Source organism: Muscardinus avellanarius (genome assembly GCF_963383645.1).
Source record: "Muscardinus avellanarius genome assembly, chromosome: 9".
NCBI classification, from domain to species: Eukaryota; Metazoa; Chordata; class Mammalia; order Rodentia; family Gliridae; genus Muscardinus; species Muscardinus avellanarius.
This window is the reverse complement of record NC_137795.1, coordinates 92,410,076-92,424,379: the sequence shown is the minus strand read 5'-3', so window position 1 is coordinate 92,424,379 and position 14,304 is coordinate 92,410,076. Positions and strand designations below refer to the sequence as shown.

The following is a 14,304-nucleotide window of genomic DNA, read 5'->3' as shown; positions in this document are numbered from 1 at the left end:
GGTATTAAAAGCACTCTCTTAAATTTTGTCATAGTAGGAAGGAGGTAGGGGTAACTGGAAATATTTTTATGCATGGGTCACTCAAATGTAATTTCGCCAAATTTACCCCTCAAGTCTCCTCAGCTGAGAAGGAGCATAAAAAATTCATCCCAAAGGGTAATTTTGTTTGAAAAATTATAAGCACCTAAAAATAGAAGCTTAGCATGAATGTGTATGCTCACATTTATGTCTGCACAGTGGGTTGCTTCTATACTGCTCAACAGGGAAATTCTGATTCTGTACCATTATAGGAGTTAGATTCTCTTGGTTAAAACACCATAATAAGGCCTGTAGAAGTAATTGTCTCTCCAAATATGGAAAGGTTGTTTCTGCGAGGATATGTTTAGTGTTCATTAAATTTCCTCAGGAGGTCTTAGGTTCATTGTAAGTATACTTTGTCAGAAGAACCGGTAGATGCCAGGACTGATAATCCTGGCCCTTGACCATGCTGGGGACACCTGTTGTGGGCTCTTTCCAGTTCTCTCTTCTGAACTTGAGGACCTCTTTGGTCACCTTTGAAAACAAGTTCCCCAGTGCGTTTTGGTTCCTGGTCTGGAGCTTTCGATCTCTTCTTTCACAAGTCTTTCCTACTGGTTTGCTTGTTGTGCTCAGCCTGTGCCTCTGGTTTTCCCCAGATTTCTCTGGCCCCTGATTTCTCTTTTCTCCTTTAGGGTTCTACTCTAATTCTGGCAAATATTCCCTTCCCAGGCTTCTTCTACTTTCCCCAACTTGTCTCATTTCCTCCTATCTCTCTTCTGTCTCTAAATCTGGGTTTTGGTCCAGGAACATATTATCCAGTTTTCTCCTTCTTAGCACATCAGTAATAAGGGTCTAGAATAGTGACAAAAGGCACAGGAAAATTATGAAGGCTAAACGATAGTGGCACCAAGAGCAAGTTACCACCAGAGCCCTCACACCGAGGCTTAGCAACTGTCACGCCTCACTTATTGTGGGTAGGTGTGAAACTTGGCTTCTGCCTTCTCGTTATTTCCTCATTCATTCTCTGGTTAACTCAGAATGTATAAGCTCCTACTCTACACAGCTACTCCAAAGCTCGTGCTAGCACACATCATGAGCACAAATACTGTTCTCTGAGGAAGAGCAGAGGAGTTGAGAAGACTGTCATCACGAGGCTGTGGATATATTCATAACCCAAGGTCAAAGCCTCTTTGATCTGGACATAATGGACAGATCTCCCTGCTGCCTTGATAGTTGTTTTAAAGGAATCTCGAGGCCAGTCCTCCCTTCTGTTCACCAGTGATGGGATCTTCTAGTCTGGAATACTGCGTATTCAGCTTGGGTCCTATCTAAAACTAGACTTCTGTTTGCCTAGCACTGTGTTTACAGTATTACCTCTTGATCTAATTAGGAGAGCCCATGTACGCCTCTGTCTCACCCCTCTCGAGTACAAGCTAGCTGTCGGCAAGGATCACACCTTACCCATCACCTGTCACAGTGATGGGTTATCTTAGATGCTTTGTAACTGTCTACAGTTCAATATTTGTAGGAGTAACTGAGTGGGTGAAAGAATACATGAACTAACCAACCCTCATATTTTCCATCCTTGGAACAGTTTTATGAGCATCCCAAAGTAGCAGCATAGGGGAATGGAAATAACTGTCAGAGCCTAGAGGCTTCAGTGTCTTCTGATTTGTGTCAATGTAGGTTCTATGCATTTTATAGCTGCACATATTGAAAGAAATCTAAGGTTGATGCATTGTAAATTCTTATGGTTATCTATTTCTAAGTTGTGTAATTAAACATTTACAAAATCAGATGAGAGCAAATACCATGCTTTTTCTTTAATAAAAATAAATTATAACAATGTTTCTATTGGCCCTGAAATCAAAATACTCTATTATTGAGACATTCAAATGGGGATTTGTTTGGTGTGTAAGATTACTTGGTTTCATTCACACATTGGTACATTCTCCAGAAATACAAATACAGCTTATGGCCCTGAACATCTTCCATTCCACTGCTCCTGGATCTCATGAAAGGGCAGAGAGAGTACTTTTCCACACGTTCCCATTCTTTTAACCAAGAGCTACTCCTATGAACTGTGATTTTATCATGCTGGTACCGTGCGCCCGGCAGGAGGTCACATTTCTACCTAGGGGACTGTGTGTGAGCTAGTGCTGCGTCTCAGGCTCTGGCACTTGTTAATTCATTAGCATCTGTTTTTATCACATTATTGTTTGACTGTGTGTGTGTGCGCGCGCACGTGCACGCGTGCATGTGTGCACATGCATATGCACACCTAGCCCTTTTTGTTGTTTTGTTTCAAAACAGGGTCTCACTAGGTTGCTCAGAGTCTCACTACTTGCTGAGGCTGTCCTTGGACCTACAATCCTCCTGTCTGAGCCTCCTGGGTACTGGGATTACAGTCTTGTGCCACCATACCCAGCCACTGCTTGATATTTCTTAAGCAAAATTCCAAGCATTGTTAAGAAAAGGGAAAGTGAGATGGCATATAACTAAATCAACTTCCCACCAAGACTACAGTACAGTATGGTAGCTGTAGACTTCTGCCTGATGAGAAGACTGGTAACTTGAGAAAACAACATCTTGAGACTCATTGTCCTAGACGAGGCATGATCTGGACGTCATCCTCAGATCCTTCCTGAGTTAATATTGACATCAGTTATTTTCCATGTTCTCAAACTCTTCATACTCATTTGCCATTATTCTAGACATCTTTTGTGTAAGTAAGAGCCATTTTATCTGTTATTGACAGGTTAAAAAAAAAAAGCTTTGACATATGTAGCACATGCACAATCAGGAGTGCCATGATGTAGAAAAGTTAGCCAACTAATGTTTCATTTTTCTGCCTTATACCAGATGCCTGGCTTCACAGATCTTGTCACCTCAATAGATAACTTATTTCTTGTCAAAAAGTACTTGGAGATACAGGGCATGGTGGCACATGGCTTGTAATCCCCATGCTTGGGAGGCGGGGACAGGAGGACTGCGCAGGTTCGAAGCCTCTTGCTGGCTTAAGAGACCCTGTTTCCAAATAAAAATATAAAGAAAATAGGTCTGGGAGTGTAGCCCAGAGGTAGAAGGGTTTCATCCCCAGTAGCACCAAAAAAAAAAAAAAAAAAAAAAAAAAGTACTTGGAGAAACTTCTTCTGGGGGCAAAAGAGTTTTATTTATCATCAGTAAGCTTGCTCAACCCTTTTTCTGTGACTCACTGTTAAGAGATTATTTATAAAACAAAACAGTGGGGCCCTCATGCTTTGGAGACTGAGTAGAAAATGGGCCCCATTTTCTAAGCCCAAACTTCCATATGGGAAGCAGGAACTCTGCAGCTCTTCATTTGTGCTGGGTGAGCCCTGGCAGTAGTCCCACTGAGGCTTGGTTAGCTGGAGAGATGACAAGAGGGTTCTTGTGAAGGGAAGAGTAAGATCCACCTCTTCAGGCAAAAATACCCCCGGTGTCCAAGGAGTCCCATAGTGTCTGATAGCAGCATTCTCCACTGACCACCCTCCACATCTGGCACACAGTCACATGCTATCAAGATTCCTCTCCTCCCTAGTTTTCCCTACTGCCCATCGTTCCTTCAAGTACCTGATATTACTAAGAATGAAAATGCATTGCGAAATTGGAAAGGTTTTCGCTCCCTTTCATTTTGGTGTGTTGGTACTTGTATACCAGTTGGCATTAGGACACTGTATCTTTGCATGAAGAGGTCTGCATTGCTCATATGGATGGGGTAGGTGAGCAGAGATGCAAGCTTTGGGATTTTCCCGGTTTAAACCTTTACTTAGGACCCTGACATCTGGAGGACAGACTGTGCTCTCCCCTCCCTCCTTTCAGGTCCCCCCTCTCTCTCTTCTGGAGCCAGGTGACCCAGTCAGGATTCTAGCATCTTTTCCTAAATTAACAGATTAAAATATTAAATATTAAAACATTTTCTGCTAGATCCTACTCTCTCAAACCTTAGGGTTTACAGGATAGGGCTTTGTATGTAGGCATCTCTCTCTCTATGGCAGATTGGTTCCAGGACCCCTGCGGACAGCAACATCCACAGATGCTCAAATCCCTGTGTAAAATGGCTTTGTATTTGCATATAACCTGCACATGTCCTCCAGCATGCTTTAAATCATCTTGGAATTATTTATAACACCAAATATAATGTAAATGCTATGTAAGTAGTTGTCAATACTGTATTGTTTAGGGAAGAAAATACAAAAAGGTATGTAGTCCTTAGTACCGACTCAGTTGTTGTTTTGTGCATTTTTTAACACATGTTCCGAGATTGGTTAAGTCCGCAAATGCAGAGGGCTGACTACGCTGTTGTATATCTAGCCAGAGCTGGCAACGTCTTTCCTAACATCCAAGTTGAGTGTGTTGGTTGAGGCGTTATGGCGCTCCTTGTGTTTGATCGTCTGCCTGTTGGCTGGACTGCTTTAAGCCAAGGGTGAACCAGGGGTAGTGGAGTTAGGGTTTTCTTCTCTGATAATAGGTTGGATTTTTTTGTTAGAATGATAATAGACAAGATAGTAGTTGACGTTCATCATGTTAGAAATAGTAATAACTTCAGTCATGTCTTTGGAGGGGGAGGCTTCGGATTTTATATATTTTTAAGAAGTTAGATCACAAAATACATGTGAAAACAAAAAGAAACAAAGAAAGCAGGCACTTTTTGAGATACTTGGCCTCAGAAGTGTAATTAATGGAAATTTGATTACAGCTCGGATAGAAACATCATTAATGAAATGTTTGCAGTTATTAGGAATGTCAGAAATACTTGAGATTGAATTCTTTTTCAGACCTTGCACTGTTGGGAAAGGGCCGTTCACATTTTATTCTGAAAACTTACATTAGGCTACTCTAATATAGGGTTAAAGAAAAAAAATTAAAAGAAGATAAAGAATACATTTTAACCAAATATTTTCTTCCTTTGTATTACCACCTTACAGTAATTTTATTATGAGAGATGAGTGGATAATTACCTGATTTTAAGTATTAGCACTGTACTTAGTGCTTTAGTTTTGTATTTTGAAAGAAAAGCAGTGGCCACTGGGTTTAATATCTAATGAACAGTTCAGTGCAAACTAAAGTAAAAGCTTCTGCATTGTGCCAGAGGAGCTAGAGTTAGAAGACTTGCCTCCAAAGCTGAATTGCGTGCCCGCTTTTAGTGTGTTAGGTAGGGTTTTATGAGACCATCTGACCTCATGAAAGATGTATTGTTAGACCCTCTTAAGGAAAAAAAAAACAAAATTTTCCTTCTAGCAACAGCCATTCTCATTAATTTTCTCCCTCTCTTTTCTCCCTTCTTCCCTTGCTCCTTCCCTCCCTCTCTAGCATTTCATTGTTACAGCTGTAGAACTCTCTCAGGTACTCACTGGTCCAAATACAGAGAAAGGACCCTTTATTGTGTGCACCTGCACTCGTCATGATTTCCATGAGAGCTTTACGAATCGTGGCTGCTGACTGATTGTCATTACACGACTTCTTTCTCCTTCTGTGTGGAAAGTAGTATGAGAGGAGCTATCTCCATATTTTTTCCTTCTCTGAAGTTACCTTATTATACTTGCCATTTATATTAGCAGAACTAAAAAGAGGGATAAGTAGTCTCCTTGAAATTTAAAGCTCAGACCCACATCAAAGAAGAGTCTAGACATGAAGGTAGGAGGGGCGTCAGTGAAGCCAGCATGGAGCTGTGAAGCCGATAGCGAGAAGCACTGTGTTAGAGGGTCCTGAGAGGAGACTTTTGGAGACTGCTTAGCTCAGCTTCGTCTTTACGCCGAAAATGTGTTCATTTCTCTTGGACCAATTAATTCAACTTTCAAGAAAGTCTCCCAAGGAGATAATCAGAAATGGTCATCATCTGTGCCCATCACTGGGTTGTTTGAAGCACTGGAAAATTAGAAACAGCCTTAAATGTGTATCTTTTTTCTTTTCTGTCCTTTTCCAAAGTTTCAACAGTGGATCTGGCCATGTAATATGAAATATATATTGGATTTATTTTGTTCAGTGCCTTCTAAGTAAGTATTAGCATTGAACATTCGTTAAAAAAAAAAAAAAAAAAAAAGTCCTGCTGGCTACAGAATACCTACCAGACGTGCATCCTTCACTTTTGTCCCCGGATCAGATCTTTGGATCTCCAGTATTGCCCTCACATATTGTCAGCATATTGGCCATAGCTGCTGCTACAGGGTGGAAAGGGTCAAGCCGAAAGCGAACTGCAAGTGATTTTGAAAACGAGGGAAGGAGAGAACTGAGAGTGAAGGAGTATAAGAAAGAGAATAAGAGATGGATATAGGCTGGGTTCCATGAAAAATTCCCAACAATTTCAAGGGACTGAGAAACTGGGTGTTTTTTTCTTGATTATGTTTGATAAATGTCTATTTTCAAAGACTAACCTTATTCTACCAATTTCTTTTAGCTAAACTCGCTTTTAGATAACCATTATGTCTGATTATTGCTCTGAGTTCTCTTAGTCTATATTTCTTGCTCTTTAGAGCATCATTCAATTCTTTGTTGAATCTTCTGTACATAGAATGAAATTAAATTGTTTAAATGTCCTTTGCAACCAAGATTTAATTTTCCTTCTTAGATATCCTGAAATTCTGCCTTTTGTTATTTTTGCCTAATAGTGGCTTTTTCCATCAGCAGGATTGAAAGCAGTCAATAACAGTCCATTGCTGACTCTATGATTACACCGAGGGCTTACCATAATGCATATTGGAAATGTCTTTGAAACCCTTTTCCTGAATGGAAGGTGCCATGGCGTGTGCTTTATGGCCTTCTAATGTTAGACGGTAATCTCATTTAGCATTTTCCCAAAGTGAAAACAGTGCATTAGAGCAGCCTAATGAGCATGCAGATCAATACAGAGGCAGAGCTTTGTCCTACAGATTAATCCAAGGAAAATGTACCAGAGTCTACTCCAGGAACTGGGGGACAATTAGGCTGATTTCCATTGCTCTTTCTCCTTCCCTCTACCATCTAATCATCAATACAGGTAAAATGTATTCAAAAAGGATTTCAGATGGTGGCTTTATGCACACACACGCACACACACACACACACACACACACACACACACACACTCATAACAGACTACCACACAGGAAACCAAGGGCCCTGGAACCAAGTAGTAGTATGGATTTGTGGTGATAGAAGTATATTTTGACACATTTCAAATCATAGTAACTCATAGCTTACATTACCTCTTTCTAAGGAGTCCATAGTATTAGACAAATTATACTATTTCAAGTAGTCTTTGTGTATTCCCTCTCCCTCTTCCTCTCCTTCTCCTCCTCCTCTCCTCTCCTCTCCTCTCCTCTCTTCTCCTCTCCTCTCCTCTCCTCTCCTCTCCTCTCTTGTGTTCAGTGTGTGGACACTCACTCTTACAGTCTTTACCAGGGAACGGCCATGTATCTGGTCAGGTTTGTCCTATCCTTTTCTCCTCCTACCCTCCTTCTCGCTAACATTAGATCTAAGATCCTTTGGAGACACCTGGGCTGTCCACATGTAGGTTAGAATGTAACTGTGCTTTCTTGGACTCCTAGAGTCATTAGTCATGTATTTGCGGGACTTGGCTGACCTGCTGCTCAATCACATTGTATTTGGTACTCATCCAGATGTGGATCTGGCTGTAATCAGTCAGTGGTATCTGTTCCTGTGCTCGGAAGCAGGGCTGGCTCCTTTTAAATGCTGATGGTCATAGTCGGAGATTAGGGAAGTCTGTGTGCAGAAAAACTCAGACCTGTGAATTGTGAAATCTCAAACAATTGAAACTCCTGGGATTGGGTTTAAGTTCTGTTCTTAGATATTTGACAAAGCAGTAGGTAATGAATGAGAAAGTAAAGGCAATGTTATGTAAAATTTGTGGGCTTATTATTTTTTTCCTGCTCTCTACTTTCTTTAGAGGGTAGTGGAAAGTAAACTCCCTCAGGGATCAGTAGCATGGTTTACATTTCTATTCCAGCAAATATATATTAGTTTAGTGTGTTGGATAAAAGTAATGAGGAGACAAATTGTCACCCAGGGGTTTCCTTATTGATGGGAAGTATTCCCCCTGAGTTCTCTAGGGGTTTTTTAAGAAACCATTAAATTTAAAATAATACGATTTCAAGATTATATGGAAATAACAAATTTAAATTTCAAAGACAGAACTGATAAGAAAGACTGGGAGCATTTTGTGTTAAACAAAACTAATTTGGAAAAAAAATGGGTTCCTATATTAAACATGATAATTTTATGTATTTTCTCCACGTGTATTTAGTTCTTACGATCCAAGTTCCCCTTCCGTGGTAACAAGACTATTTTATTTTTGTTTGTATGGTTCACGTAGTTTTTGTTATTATTTTTCAAGTGTGTATTATAAGCTTTTTGAAAACATTTATGTTTGGTATAGTATATTCTCTGAAAGCAATTATGTGAAATCTGAGATTTATAACTATAGTTGGGAAATTTTAACCCAGGGAATTTTTTAATGTTTTCCTTCTACCACTTTGTGTTTATTCAGCCAATTTATTCCATGACTTCTGTGAGAATTATCCATGTCTAAGCCAGGCACGGTGGCATATGCTTGTAATCTCAGTACATGGAGGAGATTACAATCTTTGGGAGGCTGAGACGGTGGCGGGGAGCGGGGATCCCAGGTTCGCAGCCAGCTTCAGCTACTTAGTGAGGTCCTCTGCAACTTAATGAGACCCTGTTTCAAAATAAAGAATAAAAAAATAGGGCTGGGGTGTGTAGCTTGGAGATAGAATGCCCCTGGGTTCAATCCTCAGTACCACACAAAAAAAAAAAAGTATCCATAACCAATAGCTGAGTCATATTTAGAATTTGCATTCAAGCAAATGTGGGCTAGTAAATTGCACTGGGCTGTCCTGTAGTCAGTCGTGTATGTGGTGAGAGACGCGAACACAGGATCAGTGAATCACCTTAAAGCGATGGATAGACTCTCCCAGGGAGGGGGAGAGCTAGAGCTAGCGAAAGCTGCACGCAGAAGGTTGCGCATTGGTGAAGTACTGGTGGGTAGGAGTTTGGGTGTAGAGCATTTCCAAATGAAGAGGAACTTGAGCAAAAACATGAGGACATATATGAACCAAACCCTGGCTGTGGTTTGTCCAGCTGCAGCAGCGTGCAGGCTGGGAATCAGGCTAAAGAAGAAGCAGAGCCAAGTGTGGTGGCACACACCTGAAATGCCAGTACTTGGCAGGCTGAGACGGGAGGACCACAGGTTTGAGGACAGCTTTAGCAACTTAGTGAGGCCCTCCACAACTTAGTGAGACTCTGTTCAAAATTTAAAAAAAGTAAAATAGGACTGGGGGTGTAGCTCAGAGAGAGAATATCCCTGGGTTCAATTCCTTGTACACCCCACCCCCCAAAAAAGAGGCAAAAACCTGATCAAGAAGGATTGTGCCTGATTACTTTGAATTTTATTTGAAGCAATAGGAAGAGATACTGATTCAGATTTATGAATTAGAAAAAACCCTCTGGAAATCATGCAGAGGCATGAGTACAGAGCGGGAAGCAAAGGAAAGGCCAGTGTGGAGGTCACTGCTTGAATCTAAGACAGAGGAATTTGGAATGACGGTGATGGGAGGAGGAACAGACAGTGGGCTCTCTGGCCTTGGGACGTGGGGACAGGAGAGAGAAGCAAGGTCTCTGGCTTGCCTGGGCTGGGCCCGGAGTGCTGACACCATTACAGTTTAGGTTTGGGTTTAATACAGAAGGTTATAGTATCCAGAGTAACTTGTGGTATCAATTGCTGGAACTCATTTCCTAGAATTCATTTATTCTGTATGCTTGTTTGATCATGGAAACAGATTGGCTGTGTTTCTTTAAACAGTGTATGCTTTCGGATCCATCAGCAGCAGGAAGTCTTGCAAAGATTCTAGTTACAAAAAGAAAAAAGAGGCTGAGCATGGTAGCACACACTTATAATCCCAGTCACATGCTTGTAATCCCAGTACCTGGGAGGCTGAGACAGGAGGACCGCAGGTTTGCAGCCAGCCTCGGCTACTTAGTGAAGCCCTCCGCAACTTAGTGAGATCCTATTTCAAAATAAAGAATAAAAACAAATCCCTTTATAAAATAAGGCCTGGGCGACAGGAAGATCGCACAGGTTCAAAGCCAACCATGCTGGCTTAAGAGATCCTGTTTCCAAATTTAAAAATATAGGTCTGGGAGTGTAGCCTGGAGGTAGAAGGGCTTCCAGGAACCCCAGGACCACAAAAAATAATAAAATAAGGACTGGGGGTATTGCTCAGAGATAGAATGCCCCTGGGTTCAATCTTCAGTACCACAAAAAAAAAAAGAAAACAATGAAAACGATTACTACTATTAAACATTTTTATAGAGCTGGGTGTGGTGGCGTATGCTTATAATCTCAGTACTTAGGAGGGTGAGACAGGAGGACCCAGGTTCGCAGCCAGCCTCAGCTACTTAGGGTCTTCAAAATAAAGAATAAAAAAATCAGACTGGGGGTGTAGCTCGGAAGTAGAATGCCCCTGAATTCAATCCCCAGCACCACAAAAAAAGGGCATTTTTCTAGATTTATAACATTCTGTCTCATTTAGTGTTTTAAATGTTCTTTAGCCTTGGCCTTTCTTCTGAATGAAAACCATTTGTCTCAATGCTCCATGTTTCTGCTTCCAGGCGGTATGAGTACCATCCAGTCTGCGCTGATCTGCAGGCCAAGATCCTGCAGTGCTACCGCCAGAACACCCAGCAGACCCTCAGCTGCTCCGCCCTGGCCAGCGAGTACATGCACTGCGTCAACCACGCCAAACAGGTGGGTGCGCAAGCCGGGGAGAGTAGAAGGGCCCGCGCCTGGGCAGGGCTAAGGGCTCTGTGTGGGTGAAGAAGCTTTATAAACACATATCCTCCTCGTGGAGAATTACTGCTGTGACCTGCTCAGGGCGTGACTTCCATACAGGTCATTCTTGGAAGAGCCCAGATTCTTCCCATGTTGAACTCATTTACGGGCAGAAAAAAAGATCCTCTTAAAAAATGATACCTTTTTTTCATTTGCCCTACACCTTTTGTATTTTAATAATTATATCCTCAAGGTCATTGCCTCACACTGCTAGACCACGATTCAAGGCCAGCAGGAAGGAAGGGCATAAATTAAAGGACCAGAAGCAATATAGAGCCTTGCCGAGAGCCTTGTTTTTTTAAAAAAAGGAAAAAGAAAACCGACACCATGGTGCGCGCCGGCACGTGGGAGGCTGAGGCAGGAGGATTGCAGACTTCAGGCCAGCCTCAGCAGTTACATGAGACCCTGTTTCAAAATATAAAAAATAGCCGGACATGGTGGTGCACGCTTGTAATCCCCGCGCTTGGGAGGCTGAGACGAGGATTGCACAGGTTCGAAGCCAGCCTCAGCTACTTAGGCTCTCAGCAACTTAGTGAGACCCTGTTTCCAAATAAAGTATAAAATAGGTCTGGGAGTGTAGCCTGGAGGTAGAAAGACCCTGGATTCCAGCCCCAGCACCACAAAAAAAAAAAGAGAGAGAGAGAGAGAGATAAGGTTGTAGCTCTGCGGTAGAATGCCCAGAGGAACGGAGGAGGAGAGAAGAGAGGAAAAGAGAAGACAGAAACCCACCATCAGTCACTAGTCAGTCCGTTGACCAGTTGGGAGAGTCCTCTGTGGCAGAGAAAGGGAGACTGCAGTAGACAGGATGCAGGAAAGAATTTCCCCGCTTTCATATCCCATAGCTGCATGCTTCCCTTGACCTTTCAGCTCAGAATAATACGATGTTCACAGGACATGTATTTTCTCTAATTTATGTACTTTAGAAAGCTAATGATAACCCTAAAGCAAATTAACAATTCCGACAGGTCACATAATTGCCTATCATTTAACTGCTTTAACAGTTGGATGGAGGTGGTTCTGAGAGACAGAGACTGTCGGAAACCTTGGTGCTTTCTGCTGACAAATTCCCTAGAGTTGACCTTCTAACCCAACTCAATCTAGTGTTTGAGCTACACAGCATGCCTTTCTGCAGTCCAATTTGCTGTAGTTATAATAATACCACTTAGTGTAAATTTCTAGCACTCCATAAATATCTGGTGGGAGGGTTGGTATTGTCTAGATAGCTGGAAAATAACAGTAACACTAGTGGAAAAAATATAATCAAGATTAAAAGCCTGCGTTGTCTTTAAAAGCCTGGTGGCTTCTGGCTTTTGTCTGTTTCTTGCTTGTAACAGCACTTGTATAACTCTTAGTTTGTGCCAGGGAGTCTTTCTTTAAAGGTCTGTGGTAGAGGTAATGTTGCTAATGTTAAGTTAGTACATTTTATTTGTCAAAAACAGCTTCTGATATGCTCTTAACAAGCCCCAACCTTCAATATGAACGCTACCTGAAGCACTTGGGGCTTGTAGGTTGACGCGTGGATTTTCCTAACGTGTTAATGGTGCCTTGTTGAGGTGGGGCTGAGTAGTCAGTAGAAAGGATGGCGGTGACAAAGTGCACATCTCAACACCAACGTCTAACACACATGCCTATTTCCACAGTGTGATTTATAAATTACCAAAGGGGTGACTGCAAGGGCATTTGGAATTTAACTCTATTCTGCCTGCCTCAGTTGTGTTGAATAGCTCCAGGAGATCAGTGGGACATATTTCTATAATAAAACAAAATTACTGGGTGACAGAGTCAAATATGCCACATGATAACAAGAGAGAGTAAGAATCTGGCAGACCTGAGTTTGTATTAGTACCCCGCCTTTGATTAGCTCTGTAACCTCAAACCTTGATTTTCCTCATCTGTGAATTGGGATAACGTTGCGGTGATCACATTTATACAAAGTTTTCAATACATCTTCTTTTTCTTCCCCTTTTTCCCTCGTTTGTATTATTTCATGCTGAAACTAAACAGGTGAGCCAAAAAAAACATTCAATTCTTACTAGCGATTCCAAAAGAGGCCCTCCTTCCTCCCCCTTTACTCCTGTGTCTGCCATATAATTTAGTGTTATTTGCAGCTAGTGTGTTAGAAGTGCCTGTTTTTTTTTTTTTCACAGTTCTTATATATTCTGTTGTTAGGGGATGTGTGGCACAAGCTAATATTGAAAAGATACAAGTCCACAAAACCTTTATCCTAAGCTGGACAGCACTGAACAAGACAAGAACCAAGAAACACCACCACCTTATGTTTCTGCAGGACTTAAGACTTCAAGGTCATCTCACAGCCATTCTATTTCTTGTTCTTTATGACAGCTTGAGATGTAAATAGAGGTGGTTTTATCTTTACCATTTGACAGTTGAAAGTGTTGAACCCTAGAGAAGTCATGATGGTAAATTTAACAACTAGATGAAGATATACCTTGGCGCAAAAAAAAGTCAAAATAAGTGGTGTTTGCTTTTTATGCAGGTTAAGAGTGTGAATGGATGTCCATCCTCCACTAATACAGAAATAAGGCAGCAAGAGAAAGGAGCTCTGCAGCCCTAGTGAAGGAGTTATGGAGCCCGCAGGTCACAGATGACGTGAGATGGTAGAGCCTGGGGGTGGAGGGGGGCGGTAGGCAGCTCGCCTGCCCCACCAAAAGGTCACACGAGATGGCATGAGCAAGCTTGAGCCACTGTTTCATAATTACCTCCAGGTTGTCTTTGTGCTCCTGGTGAAGTTAGTCTGACTTGGTGGCCCCACCTCGGCCCCTTTGTTGAAGAGACTTCGGTGGTATGTGTGGTCCTCACTGCCGGTTGCCCCAGCCCCCGATGCGCCCGCTCCCCTTCCTATGCTTCCTGTGAGCTCCAGAGAGCAGGCTGGACATGGAGACACGGCAACAGCCCATTAGATCCTGTTGTCCATTTCCGACATAGGCAAGGCTTCCCCCATGGGATAATTCCAGCGGCCAAATCCGCTCCACTTTCAAATGCTTCGCAAGATTGGGCTTTCACCGGCTCCCCTGGGCGCTGTCCTAGAGACTAATCGATCTTGCTGGTAGGAAGATGTCCGGATGTGCCTTAGCCGTGCTCCTCCTCTCTTCTCATTCACCCAACGTATTCACATCAGTCTTCAGTGATCCTTAAACAATTCCTCCTGGGTTGACATGAGACATTTAGGCTGGTTTTTTTCTAGTATATTAAGTTATGTGTTTTTTATAAGGATAACGAGATAGTAAATTATTATTTGTAAGACATAACGCTACTGGCTGGCTACATAAGATATGGCATTTAAAAATGAACCACATTCACCGACACAGACTGACTTCTGTATCTTTTATTTCTTATATCTGCTTAGCCCCATAACCCTCTTAAGCTCCCCAGGATTGAGTTATCTTGTCTTACCATTAAAA

The 14,304-nt window shown here is 42.0% G+C and overlaps 1 protein-coding gene across 1 annotated transcript in view; it reads left to right on the top strand.

Moving 5' to 3' along the window:
* The window catches only part of CHCHD3 (coiled-coil-helix-coiled-coil-helix domain containing 3), a gene marked incomplete at both ends in the record, with an annotated part of 279,332 nt that extends 265,395 nt beyond the window's left edge, over window positions 1-13,937 (top strand). The window contains 2 exons of the mRNA XM_080701232.1: window positions 10,663-10,820; window positions 13,609-13,937. Coding sequence (XP_080557358.1) covers window positions 10,663-10,820; window positions 13,609-13,937 — 487 coding nt within the window. The remainder of the gene's footprint in view (window positions 1-10,662; window positions 10,821-13,608) is intronic.
* Window positions 13,938-14,304: the final 367 nt, after the last annotated feature.